This window comes from Eucyclogobius newberryi, unplaced genomic scaffold (genome assembly GCF_026437365.1).
Source record: "Eucyclogobius newberryi isolate DKJ021-1_F unplaced genomic scaffold, fEucNew1.0.hap1 SCAF_9, whole genome shotgun sequence".
Classification (NCBI taxonomy): domain Eukaryota; kingdom Metazoa; phylum Chordata; class Actinopteri; order Gobiiformes; family Gobiidae; genus Eucyclogobius; species Eucyclogobius newberryi.
In genome coordinates, this window is record NW_027316532.1 from 26,074,513 (window position 1) to 26,088,081 (window position 13,569).

The 13,569-nt window shown below is 42.6% G+C and overlaps 2 protein-coding genes across 2 annotated transcripts in view; both read right to left on the reverse strand.

Moving 5' to 3' along the window:
- psmg4 (proteasome (prosome, macropain) assembly chaperone 4) overlaps positions 1 to 13,569 on the reverse strand; it is a 238,259-nt gene that overhangs the window by 203,579 nt on the left and 21,111 nt on the right. The gene's annotated exons all lie outside the window — the stretch shown is intronic.
- gmds (GDP-mannose 4,6-dehydratase) overlaps positions 1 to 13,569 on the reverse strand; it is a 131,600-nt gene that overhangs the window by 68,766 nt on the left and 49,265 nt on the right. The window contains exon 7 of the mRNA XM_072439512.1: positions 8,948 to 9,075. Within this exon, the coding sequence (XP_072295613.1) occupies positions 8,948 to 9,075 (128 nt within the window). The remainder of the gene's footprint in view (positions 1 to 8,947; positions 9,076 to 13,569) is intronic.

The window sequence follows — 13,569 nt, forward strand, 5'->3', positions numbered from 1 at the left end:
CACGCACTCGTATGTGCTGGCCCGCTTAATTAAAAACGAGATCCCTGGCACTCCCTCAGAAAGTTTCACCTCGAGAAAGCAAATACGCAGCTCTGCATCGGGCCTGTTTTATTAAGGATAAAACTCTGAACGGCCCAGTGAAAGGGGCATTGTAGTGAACACCATGTCAATTCACTGCTCGTCCATCAGACCACCACCTCGAGGCCCAATTTCCTCACCGAGTATCCCCCAAACCCGGACCCTGAAAGACGTCGCACAGTCATTAACTTTTCATTTCGAACAGCAATGAGCCTATTTATTGCCGTTATAGATTGTGCACCCGTGCTACTGCTGGACTGTACAATACGAGCATGTTGATTCCAAGCACCTGCGCATCTGCTGTAAAGTGCAAGAATAGACAGATAACATGAGGAAGTCATTTGGCGTTGTGTAATAGGAGAGGACATGACTCTCTCAGCTGCGAACCCCACAAATGTTTCTATTTGAATTTAAGTCAAACACAATTGAAGTGGGCTGGGCTGGGATGATGTCCCCGACACGCTCAATAGAAAAGTGATTCTTTACAGGCTTAGCTGGGAATACTATTTGGAGCAGTCGGCTCACTCAAACGGCACCGCTACTTTTTAGGCAATTAATAAGCAAAAATGTAATGTATTTTTATGACAACAATCAAAGCAGCAAGAAAGTGCTTGGATCAGTCCTAAAAAAATATTTTAAAATGTATACTCTGTTTCTGCATCCCAATTGAATTTTATTAACTTTTATTATGATTTATGATATACTATGAGTCCGATTGAAATTAAAAACCTCTTTTTCAAGGGAGTCTTGGAAAAGAAGCAGCAATTGTACACTTACAACATACAAACAATATTAAAAAACCCACAGGTTATTGATGAAGCCTCTAATGCTTTCAACTTGGACTTGAAGGCATTTAATGACAATAACTCAATATGAGGGGGATAAAGGTCAATAAGTCATTCAAAATGTCAAACATTTGTCTTAATCTAAAGAGCAATAACCAACATCACTGTAAGTGGAAAAACTTTTTGGAAATGCTTAGAAATGATTAATTAACACAGTATACAGCCCCCAAAAGTAATGGATGGACTAAAAGCCAGTGTGACTATAATCCTAAAAGGGTTGTTTGAGTGACTGAGCACTTGTGATACTTGGCAGGGCTTGGACACTCCACAGTCTGGACGCAGAATCTTCCCACGAGCCACAGCGACGTCTGACACTGAACCAGACCAGAGGAGGTCACACATTCCAGTCCACCAGAGTCGGCCAAACTCCTCTGGCAATTAAATCAAGATGACCCCCCCAACCCCAGCACCGACAGCCCTCCTCCCAGAGTCTATCCCCTGCATCCCTCCACTCCATCAGTCTGTTGTCCTGTCTGCTGGACCGGCACAGGCTCCGCACTCCCTCACTCTCAGCTGAACTCCCTAAAATGTCACAGCGGCGTTTCAAAATAACCACAACCACGGCACGAGCGGGGACTTCTTTCTTTAGTGCAAGTTTTAAGTATTTATTTAAATCTAACCAGTTTGTAGCTCTCAAAAACATTGCTAATATTCACTTTCATACATTTTAAGGCACAGCTTTTTGTGCAGTCAATTCACTTCTGTGGATGTGATTGTGAAAACACTTTAAGATGCAGATTTGGTCACAAACACTAAATTAAAACACTAAATGTGCTACAGTTTGGGCACTAATCTGTATCACACATTTTTGTCAATTTAAATATGGTTACATTCAATTTATTCCAAGGCCCAGTTCACAGTATACTGAGGATTACAAAACCTGTCAGAACTTGTGTCTAATTGGAACAAAGTCAGAACATTCACTATCTATGATGTACTGATTTTTATTTTATTTCTAATTTTATTGTAGCACAGCGCTCAGATTAACAAATGCGCTTTGTCCACAGAGTCATAAGACCATTTCAAGTTGAGATTGACTTGAAATGTAGAGGTTTATTAGCTTGATTAATCGTATCAACAGGTGTTTTTGAGTGTGAATTATTATTATATTAGTATTTTTTTCTGGTTGGTGTCCTGCAGGCTGTATTTGAAAGTTGAGGACTCTGGCTACACAGTGAGAGCAGAGGAGAAGAATAAAAGAGGCCACATGTGCTTTCATCAGAGCCCAGCAGGGAGGGCTCACTCTGTCAGTCACAGGACGACCAGCTGCAGACACAGCAGCCAACGCCAGCCCAGCTGCACACAACAAAGATAAGTTTGATTTTTATTAGCTCACGTGTCGCGAGTACGCTTCCTTTCACCAAAAAAGATGTCAAGCCAGCCAGAAATGCTACAGTCATAAGCGTTTAGGTATTATCAACACATTTTGAGCCTTTATACTTTTGAATATTACGTGAGCAATGCAGCAATTTAATTATTTAAGATTGTTATTATTTAAGATGAGAAATATCATTTGCATCTCCTAAAATGTCACTGTGTTTTTAAACAAATTACTTCTATCAGGAAACATGAATGGAAAAATATTTTGCCAAGTTCAGGAAAAGATTTATGTAGAACGCCTAAAAAAATACAACAAGAACAACAAAAAGAAAGCATATAATAAGTGAAAAAAGTATAGATGTTCTTCATTGTATTAAAACTGTAATAACTTAACTACCCTGACCAAATGATCAGTCAGTGTCAATTGTACTTTTTTTTGTATGTCATAAAAAAGGGAGTTCTTCCATTTCCCAATTGTTTTGTTCATTTGCAGTGTATTGCATCTTGAGCGCGCCGCACATGCAGCTTTGGTACGTGTCCACAGTAAACATGCACAGACTGTAGATGATTTAAGATATGAACTCAGATGGGGAAACTCTGCCTCCCCTGAGATCCATTCCATTTTCTTGACCAATCCTTTATTGCTACTCATCACTCCAATACATCCAATTCCATGTATTATTTTTTTCCTCCCGCAACATTCACGTCCAACATATTTCCGTTCACCTGCACTAAATACAATACCAAGCAATGCTGTATGAAAGTAAAATTAATGTACTAACTTTCCTTTAAACACTAGATCATGTCATCTTTACTTTTATAACAGCATTATATCTAAAAAAGGAAGTTCAGGGTGTGGGCATCAAAATATTTAACTATTAAGAACAAAATCACAAATATGAGCAAATTTGAGAGCCAACGTTTTCACATCTGAAATACTGAATTATTTTCTCTTAATAAATTAGAACACTGCAAACATAATTCTGTACTAGATAGCTATTAAATGATGATATCAAAATGAAATATGCTTTTAATATAAAAGCCGTTGTAGATCTTCAATCAAAGGGGTTTATAAATTTAAAGGTGGTATGTGTACTATTTTGTGTGTGACAATATTAAAAAATCAAGGTAAATTTTGATACATAAGGACAAAACTCAACACCATGATATAATTATACTTTTTCTTTTTAGATAATAGATTAGCATTTTTAACATAAAATAATTGTTCATTTAATGTTAGCTCTTATACCAGTTCAATGTACATTCAGACCAAGGTTTGCACTTTTCATAAGATTTTTTTCCAATGAAGTTTCAGTATTGATTAGTATCTGGGTATCTATTAACAAAAAAACTAAAACATTAACAACATAGTATGAATAAAACTAGTATATAAATCAAACAACTTGAACAGCAGATCAGCTTCCACCCCGAGTGTCATAATCGTCCTTAAACGTCAGTATTATATAACATGTTGATAGAGGCTATAGGGGGGAAGTTTGGGGGATTTTATTGCCATATGCCACTGGAGGCAAACCCTGCTTTATTGAGCTGCTGTTGGGGCCAGGGGTCAAATTTCTCCTGCAATTAACACCCTTTAACAAATCTGCATGAAGGCCCTCTCTCGTATAGAGCTCCAGCTGTTGGCGCTTACTCATCCTACTTGTGTGGCATGCTGGTCAACCTGACACAAGGCCGTTAAATGATCTAGACTTGACTGGGCTCCCATCAAGTCAGCGCGCACATCTCGGGGCAATTACGCCACTTTTGGGTGTGTGGAAGCCGCAGGGGTCAGGGCTGGAGTTGCAGTCACTGATGAAACCTAATGCCTGGCCTATTAGCTCCAATTTTAGCCCTTTACTGCTCCAGCTGTGGATATTAAAACCTTACGGCGCGGTGCGAGGTATTTATCAGCTACCCGTAAAGACAACCTCACAATGGACAAAGCGGGAGTGTTATCTGCGACGCTCCAAGTTCGGGTTCAGCGGTAAGAAGACAGCGCCCTCTAGGACTCGGTGCAAGAACGCAATGGAGCAAGAATATAGCGAAAAGAATAGAATGATGTCACACAAAAAAAAGCAAATCTAAAACTCTCTGATTTGGAATTTATGGAGATTTAAATGTTCAAAAAGAGAAATGTGCACAAAACACAAACAACTTTGAAGGCTTTGGAAACAAATCCCCAAATAGTCTATTTACTACAGTGTATTTATCGCCTTCATATGAATAATTTTGAACTTTGTTGTAAATAAAACTGTAAACTAAATGTAAACTTTAAAAAAAACACCATAAAAACATGACCCAACATTATTTCTTCATTAGATCATTTTGTCACAATTTTTACATGGAATCAAATTTAAAAAAAAAGATTAAATTAAACTAGAAACAGGTTTTCTTTCCATGAATAAAATTCACACTTTACGTTGGTGCTATTTTAAGAGGCCGTAAAGTGAAGTGTCAGTTCACAAAGTTCAAGTGCTTGCGTCAAACCCGTAGCCTACTGTACCCTGTTCCCGCTCCTGTCCCAGCTGTCACCTCTGGGCCAAAAGCTTGTGATAAATGGCCCCCAACTCTCATCAATCATCTTTGATTGGCCCTGATCTGCGCTGTGATTGGCTAATTAGCCTCATCTGTAACCATTATTGCACTGAGAGCCAGCTGCAAAGTGAAAAAAAGAAGTGAATAAGAAAAATAAAGAGGTGAAAAATGACACCAGCGAGCTTGTCCCGTCACCTCTCGGCCTCCACACAATGCCAGGAATTAGACAGTTAACGCCGCAAACGGGCAACCGCACACTCGCACACTCCGCACCTGAAGAGGGCAAAATACTTCTACCATGACAAGAATCTCACAGGCAATTATATTCTAAAAATAAATACGCGAGCGAGACAAGAGCAGTTGGGTCTGTGTGTGTCGGCAGGTCAAGCCCGCATTTCATCTGGCAACGGTTTCCACGCCGCTCCGTCCTGGCTGCAGCCGCTAAACGCTTATTAGATGTCAGAGGGAAATATATGGTAACTGGGTGGTAACTTCTCACCAAAAAAGGAGCGGGCGAGCGGCGGAGACAGTCTGGTGGAGCAAAGGCCCGGTGGTGACGAGGCGTTTCAACGGGAGAAAATAGCAAAAGGTTAAGCGGTAGGTGGAGCCCAACGTGAGGCAGAGAAAAGACAAAGTGTAAGTTTAAGAATAAAAAGCCACCAGGTCAAAGTCTGCTACTGCATCTCAGCCAAGCTTTCACTGCACAGGAAATCGGCGCTGCAGTCAGAAGGGAGGAGGAATAAAGGAGGAGTGTGAAGGCCAGGGAAAGGGTGGTATCGTACAGTGCAGGATATGCAGGTCCCGAAGGAAGAAGCACACAACTAAGCACACAAAAACACAGGCACATGAAAATAAAATAATTTGGAAAACATACTGCATGGGAGAAAAAAGGAGTGCATTGAAGTGTCATCATCAATTTGCTACGAAAAAAGATCTACAAAATGTATTATTATTAATTTGATGGAAGCGGAGACTTTTTAGCCAATTGCCAAGGTCATCACACACATATTTTTGCTCTATTGTTGCGGTTCATAATCAGTAAAAGTATCAATTTAAAATGGTTTAGCCAAGTTTTGGAAATGCTGATTTGGTATGGAGCAGTTTTGACTTGGAAGCAGACATTGATAATTAGCATAGACATAATCATAAGACAGCTAGGACATAACATCTTTATATTGTCAAAACAGCAACTGCGCAATATATGCAAAAAAAGTTAAATATCAATTTTAATCAGTTAAATATAAAAAAGAACGATCACATTTTCCCCACCTGATTTCACGCTAAGAGTCAGTTCCAACTTTCTATTGGCCGTATAAAACTGAACATCTCCATTGAGCGCTCTGCAGCCGCGGGTCTGTCTGCTGCCTGAGACAGACACCCGATACCTGGCTAAGGCGCTGCCCTGCCAGCCGCATGCCTTCAGACGGCATTATAGCAGACACACAGCACACCCCTCCTGCCACCCACAATCCATCCACAACCAATTACAAGCAATTTCCCTGTCCCTGCTTCCTTGGGTGGGGTAGGGTAGCCGAGGGAGGAAAAGCAGTTGTCAGACTCAAGCAGACACACATGGTTCTGTTTACAAATTAAAAGTTGTTTGGTTTCACCATAGTTACACAGTGCTGATGTTGACTGAATCAATATTTCAGAGAAGTACAGACAGAGACGAGAAGTGGGATGGTTTGAGTAATTGCGTTGGTCAGTGGGGGGGGGGGGTGATGATGCACAGTGCCCACAAACACGCGCCTGTTTGCCTGCTTCCTTCATCTTCCCCCTCGCCTCCACCCCAGTTCCCCTCAGCTTCTGTTTGGCTTCCCGAAACCTGCTTTTCCTAAACTGGAGAGACTCACTGAGGAGGTACCCAATGCTCAAGAACAGGAATGCTGGCCCATTCCCACAGGAAACCTGGAGCGTCTCAATTCGTAAGACCCTCGACAGGACTGGACCCACACACTCACAAATGAAGCTTCAAAACTTGTGATGCATATGAGAAACAACATGCAAATACACAAATAACAAAAGGAACAGTGACAAAGCAATATATTATTATTATTATTTTATTATTATTATTTTTGCATCTATTTAATCATTGGGCAACTACGGAATAATGACCTAAAATTCCCTGCATGAAGCTACATGTTAGTACTGGCAGACTGAAGTGAAGCGCCTTTCTGAGACTTCTCCAGACCTTTAGACAGGACCAGGGTCACTGGAGTCTAGATGAAGGATTAGACAACTATGCATGTTTTTTAGGCTTTATTTGACAGGACAGTGCAGTGTGAAATGGGGATGAGAGTGGGGAAGGACATGCCGCTAATTGTCATTGCCGGACATGGCGGGCATGTGTACTGTCCACTCGACCACCGTGCAGCACAAAAAATGTTTTAAGTTGTTGGGGGAATCCAGAGCATGTTGAAACTCTTAAAGACACTGAGAGAACATGCAATGTATATATGAAATGCACACTTGATCTGAAAATCAAACCTGGGGCCTTAGGACCATCTATTTTCTAATTTTTCGAAATGAAAACATATATTAAAATACCTATTTCTATGATTGATTTTCTTACATTTTTCAATTTATTGTCCCGCATTGCTCTTTTGCATTACTTTGAATGGGAAGAGCACTTCGAACCAATCCGTAATATCAATGAAAAGACCTTAGTCAGGGGAATGCAAACCTCTCAGCCCCTTTTGTCTCATATGACCATTTGTTAATACATTGTGCATAAAACATAATATGTGTCAAATCTCTGACAAAACTACTGATTCATTGACATGACAATTTGCCAGTAAGTCTTAATATTTGGTGATCGATGCTGTTGCAAAAGACCCATTTTAAACCACATGACAGCCACCACCCAGTCTAACCCAGTGACCTTTGTCTTTGTCTCTGAAGTTCAACTGCGCTTCCCCGCTGTAACCTCCTCACCCCTACTCCCATCTCAAAGCGAGCCCTCACCAAAGCCGCCACCATGGACTCCTAATAACAACACATTACGCGGCGAGGGGGCTGCTGTAGGACATGGCAACCCACCGCGCCTTTCATCCTCACAGCCACACACATGTGCCGACCTTAACCTATTGCACACTTTGACTCGTTGGGCTGGAATGTGCACTTCACAGGCACACACAGTCATGAGAGCGAAAACATTGTCTCTTTCTTTGAACGACACAACCCCACTGCGTTGTTTCATCTCCCCTCTCGTCTCTGCTGGCTGCTGGCACCATTACTCCAACACAAACACTGTATTTCTGTCATCGTCCCCGGGACTTGCCGTTCCCTTAATATCTCTTTCTTTCTTGGGATTGGCTGGGAGGGGCGGAGCAGGGGGATTGGAGCGATTTGGGACATGGGTGAGTTGTGGGAAACCAAAGTGTAGACTGTAGCCTTCACAGCGTGCAGCCTTTACTCCTGCTCCCTTTCTCCATCTCCGTTTCTCTTCTGGCACACAATCACAGACCTCATGTCGACTGCGTATGACGGCCTCAAATGATCTGGGAAAATACGCGCCGATGATGCTACGTGCCGGGCGCATCTGAACTTTCCTTAACTCTTCCCCGAGGATGTCAAAATTTAAACTTTTAGTGGCAATATTATCATGAGAAGAAACATCATAATTTCACAATTATTGAGCCCTCGACCAAACAGTGAAATCCCTCATTCACTTTCCCTTATGATTAATGAGAATATTTGTTAACTTATTGTCTAAATAATCATTGACAACTTCAATAATCGTTGGATGTGTTCAGACTCAAAAACAGCAGAAACATATTTCATAACAAGACAGCGGCATCACAAGAAATGTCAAAAAATTGCATCAATAGCACACTTTGTTTGTAATATTATATATCTAGAAGCCTCCAGTCAGCATCATTTTACCTTTATCTAGTTAAAAATGTATTTCTATACTAGATGATTGTACAATACAAATAATTATTCAACTAGTAAACTAATTGGAAAAAATATTCAATGACTATTAAATTACTAAAATAATCATTAACTGCAGCTGTAGTCTTGATTAATATTTCTTGTTATTAGCATTACATTGTGACCAGAATAATCACGAATATTGACTAACCGATTCATCTTGACAACCCTACTCTTCAGCATTAGGCCTGTATACTTGATGTGTACCTCACAGTTACAAAGTGTGCGTGCTTTACCTCCACGTAGTCCCTGGCGTGGCCCCAGTCCCTCTTGGAGTCCAGGTTTCCCAGGTGAAAGCTCTCCAGTTGGCCGAGGTGGATCTTTGCCACAGACCGACTAATTTTACGTGTCACAAAGTTTGAACCTGAAACACAAAAAAATGCTTTGTCAGTGTAAAAATCTGTTGCAATTCACATGGATTTACTACATGTCGTATACTGGATGGCTTGTCAAGACACATGTGACAACAAACACCAAAAGCAGATGAAAGGTTTAAAAACATAACACAGAACGACCGATTTATTCTCAGGAAATTCAGGAAAAGACGTTTTTAAATCAGAATATGCCAATGTTGAATCATGATCAAGGTCAAAAATGTACAGTCGGCTCCATACAAAAGATGCTGGCGCTGGTTAACAATTCATAAATACTAAAGAGTATGTTTTAAATGTATGGTATCATTCATGAGTAAAATGACAAAAAGTATCCAACACGTATTTGACCCAATGGCACCTTCCATGCCTTCCAAACCTCTTTCTGCAGTGCCAAGTACTATTTTTCCATCGCGAAAACCAAATTATAAAGCCGACTTGAATAAAATCTGTGGTACATGGCCACTTGCATGTCTAAAACAGTCATTTTCCTCAAGTTACTCATTTTTGGTTCCAGATTTGAGTTTAAATGTCAAAATATGAATTCAAATACCAGTGTATCGGGACCACCCTGGTTCTTCTGGTGTGGTGTGCAGTCCAGAAGCACCACACAGCAGCCGTTATACCCGGCCAAAACGCCTCGGCATGATCCCAGTTTAAAGCTGACATAGGGGTGACATTATCAGTGGGAAAACAAATTAACGCCTAATGACTACGTATGTGTTACTTGTGGGTTACAGAGGTTTGGGGCTTTTTTTGGCAAAGCGTTAAAAAGCAGTGTCATGTTCGGCGTTCCTGCTGCGAGCGAAAGCGTGCCTGTATCTAGGGCGAAATATACAGTTCCATAATCCAATTGTTACGCTTTTTAAAGTCATAACCAGTGCATGCGCCAAAAAATTGGTGAGACTATATTTTTGGCTGGCAAAGAATGCTTTGTTGCACTCAGTTGGTAACAAGTGGTAATGCAGCCACTAAAAATATGAATAAGCAGCACAACACTTCAAGACCAAAAAATACGTAATGTATGAGGAGCATATTATACAACACAGTTAGAAAACACATTTTTTTGGTACATGTAATCAATATGTGAAAGTAACACATGACATGAAAGATTGAGCGATCGAGATTCAGTGATTATAATCGTTAATGTCAACATTTTTGAGGAAGAACTTTGATTATTTTTTTGCGTTAACTGGCACAGATAAAAGTCTGTATACTTTATATTCATTAATCCATTACTAAAAGCAGTTTTATTTGTTTTTTGTAATTGAATCCAAAAAATTATGACTCATCAATACAAAGGAAAGAATGGGTTTGTTCTTATCACCCAGCTCGAGTTTCCTGACACTGTATGTAATCTGAGGGCAGTAGAAATGTGCGAGTTCTTGTAAAAAGGTAATTGAACATTACCGATTATGAATATAATAAATGTCCTCTGGGAGAGTAGCTGACGCAGTACGCTTTCGATGCTAATGGAGCTCTAATAAACAATAAACCATAAAAGCTAGAAAAGTTAGCGTTAGCTTTTTTGTCATGTCTGATAACACATTTCGAGCCCGTAGATGAGCGGTAGCTAGAGTCAGTACTTACAAAAGAACAGCCTTGAAAACCAACGGGGACGCACATTTTCAAAGTTTGCAGCATCAAAGGGCGTCTATTTTAGCGTGTACCCAACATAAATCTCCCGCAACTTTTCCTGAACCTCTTCAAAACTCCTTGTTCTCCTCAGATGCCGAGGATGAATGTGTCCTTTGAGTCAATTAGTCTGCGACCATCCAGGCCATAATAGCCTGCGCTCACGTCTCGACACTGTATCACTGTTGCTCTGACATGGAGCAGAGTCTCCATTTAGGCACAGGAAAATCCCATGAACCCAATCATGCAAACGCGCCGAATTTGTAGTAATTATTTCATAGTAAAGCGACAGTCCTGGGCAGGCTGAGCAAAAACAGAGCGGCGGAGGTTAGACACGCTTGTTTGACAAAATACAGCAGGTTGCGTGTTGGTAGCGAGTTGTAGTCGCTGCTTGTCAACACGATGTTCGGCCGCAGTTTACACGAGGCCCTCTACACAGTCTTAGCATTTAGTTTGGAAAATAACACAATCTGTCAAATTGTTTCATCATTCTTCATTTAAACTTGGAGCCAACGCAACTGACGTGTGTATGAGGAAACAGCCAGTGCAGATGAAGCAAAGATAAAGCACATTTGGAAAACCCCCGCTTTAGTCAGGCCCATCTCGTCAAAGCGTGACTGTCTTCCATCTCTCCAGGGCTCTCGTCCTCTAGCCTGGCAGGTCATGTGTTCTGGCAGGTACCGAACGCTAAACTCAAATAGAAGCCAGCAATTACTCATCTGAAACTAATGCCTGTATAATTGTCAGCTTTTCCCCCGTTCATGTTAGCCCGGAGGGATGGAATGACACGAGAGAAATTAGGCAAAAAGACGTGTTGCCGTGTTGTTTATGACGGCCCTAGTTCTGTGCACTCTTTAAAGCCATGTTTTTCCCATATATATAAGATTTCTATGTCTAAATACGTCTACCGCGGTACTCATTTATATTTTTATCAAAAGTCGTTTATGTCTGGCTCACCCCATCCCAGAAACTATGAGGACACCATTTTTTTTTTACAAAGAATACAGAATTAGGGAAAGCTATTGCAACAAAATATGAGACACAAAAATATGGGACAAATTGTAACAGGCCCAACAGTTTGTAACTACAACAAAAAGGTGTGTATGGATTTATACTCAGGTTTTCAGGTTAAACATGGGTTGTCATAACTTTGAAGAGCTGAGCTGGCTCTTAAAAAGGTGGCATTGAAATACAGTGTACAAACACAGTGCACCCAATCAGGCCTACAGTCCATTATTTCCCCCTACACACCTGTAGTGGTCTAGTAAAGCTCGCACCTCTGTTTAGAGTGGCACCGTTCCCTGCCTCCTCTAATTGGTGCAGTGCGTACTCCAGCACGGGCCTAATGGACTGAGCTGCCTTGCCCAGGACAAAGCCCACTCTGTTATTGGCCCGGGTGTTAATGTGCTTCCTTTACTGGCAGAGGCACCGCAAGCCAGCCAGAAAGAGCAAGGAGGGGGCGAGGTAGTGAGAGGGGAGTCAAACGGGTGGGGGATGAAGACATGTTTCGAGCCCAAACGGGGCAATGGTGGCTGTTTAACCTTGCCCGCAGCCCGGCGGAAAGTCTAATAAAACCACGGGCCGTGACAACTGAGCAGACAGCAAAACCTGTGCCAGAAACTGACACTCAATCTCAGTCTCACTTAACTGTTTCTTTCCTTCTTTCCATCGGTGTATTTCACTTTTGGACAGAGGAGCAACAGAAAAAGTACAACGCACATGCATTACTGGCACAGGTGGGTTATGGCAGAAGAATGACGAGCAAAGAACCCATGCAGAGGATCCAAGACGGAGATGGGGTCTTTCAGCTGGAGGTTCGACTCAGGGGGACTTGGAGGGGATTTTCAGTGAGGACAATATAGGGGCATAAAAAAGGGGAATCTGTTTAAAACTATTTACCCATCCATCCATCCATCTTCTGCCGCTTTATCCGGGGCCGGGTCGCGGGGGCAGCAGTCTGAGCAGGGACTCCAAGACTTCCTTCTCCCCAGACACTTCCTCTAACTCCTCCGGGGGGATCCCGAGGCATTCCAAGGCCAGCCGAGAGACATAGTCTCTCCAGCGTGTCCTGGGTCTTCCCCGGGGCCTCTTCCCGGTGGGACTTGCCTGAAACACCTCCCGAGGGAGGCGCCCAGGAGGCATCCGAAACAGATGCCCGAGCCACCTCAGCTGGCTCCTCTCGACGTGGAGGAGCAGCGGCTCTACTCCGAGCTCCCCCCGTGTGGCCGAGCTCCTCACCTTATCTCTAAGGGAGCACCCAGCCACACGGCGGAGGAAACTCATTTCGACCGCTTGTATCCGCGATCTTGTTCTTTCGGTCACTACCCAAAGCTCATGACCATAGGTGAGGGTAGGAACGTAGACCGACCGGTAAATAGAGAGCGTTGCCTTTCGGCTCAGCTCCCTCTTTACCACAACGGTCCGATGCAGCGACTGCATCACTGCAGCCGCTGCACCGATCCGCCTGTCGATCTCACGCTCCATCCTTCCCTCACTCGTGAACAAGACCCCGAGATACTTGAACTCCTCCACTTGGGGCAAGGACACCCCACCCACCTGGAGAGGGCAAGCCACCTTTTTCCGGTCGAGAACCATGGCCTCGGATTTGGAGGTGCTGATTCTCATCCCAGCCGCTTCACACTCGGCTGCAAACCGTCCCAGTGCATGTTGCAGGTCCGGGTTTGATGGAGCCATCAGGACAACATCGTCTGCAAACAGCAGAGATGAGATCCTGTAGTCCCCAAACCGGACACCCTCCGACCCCTGACTGCGCCTAGAAATTCTGTCCATAAAAATTATGAACAGAACCGGTGACAAAGGGCAGCCCTGGCGGAGTCCAACATGCACTGGGA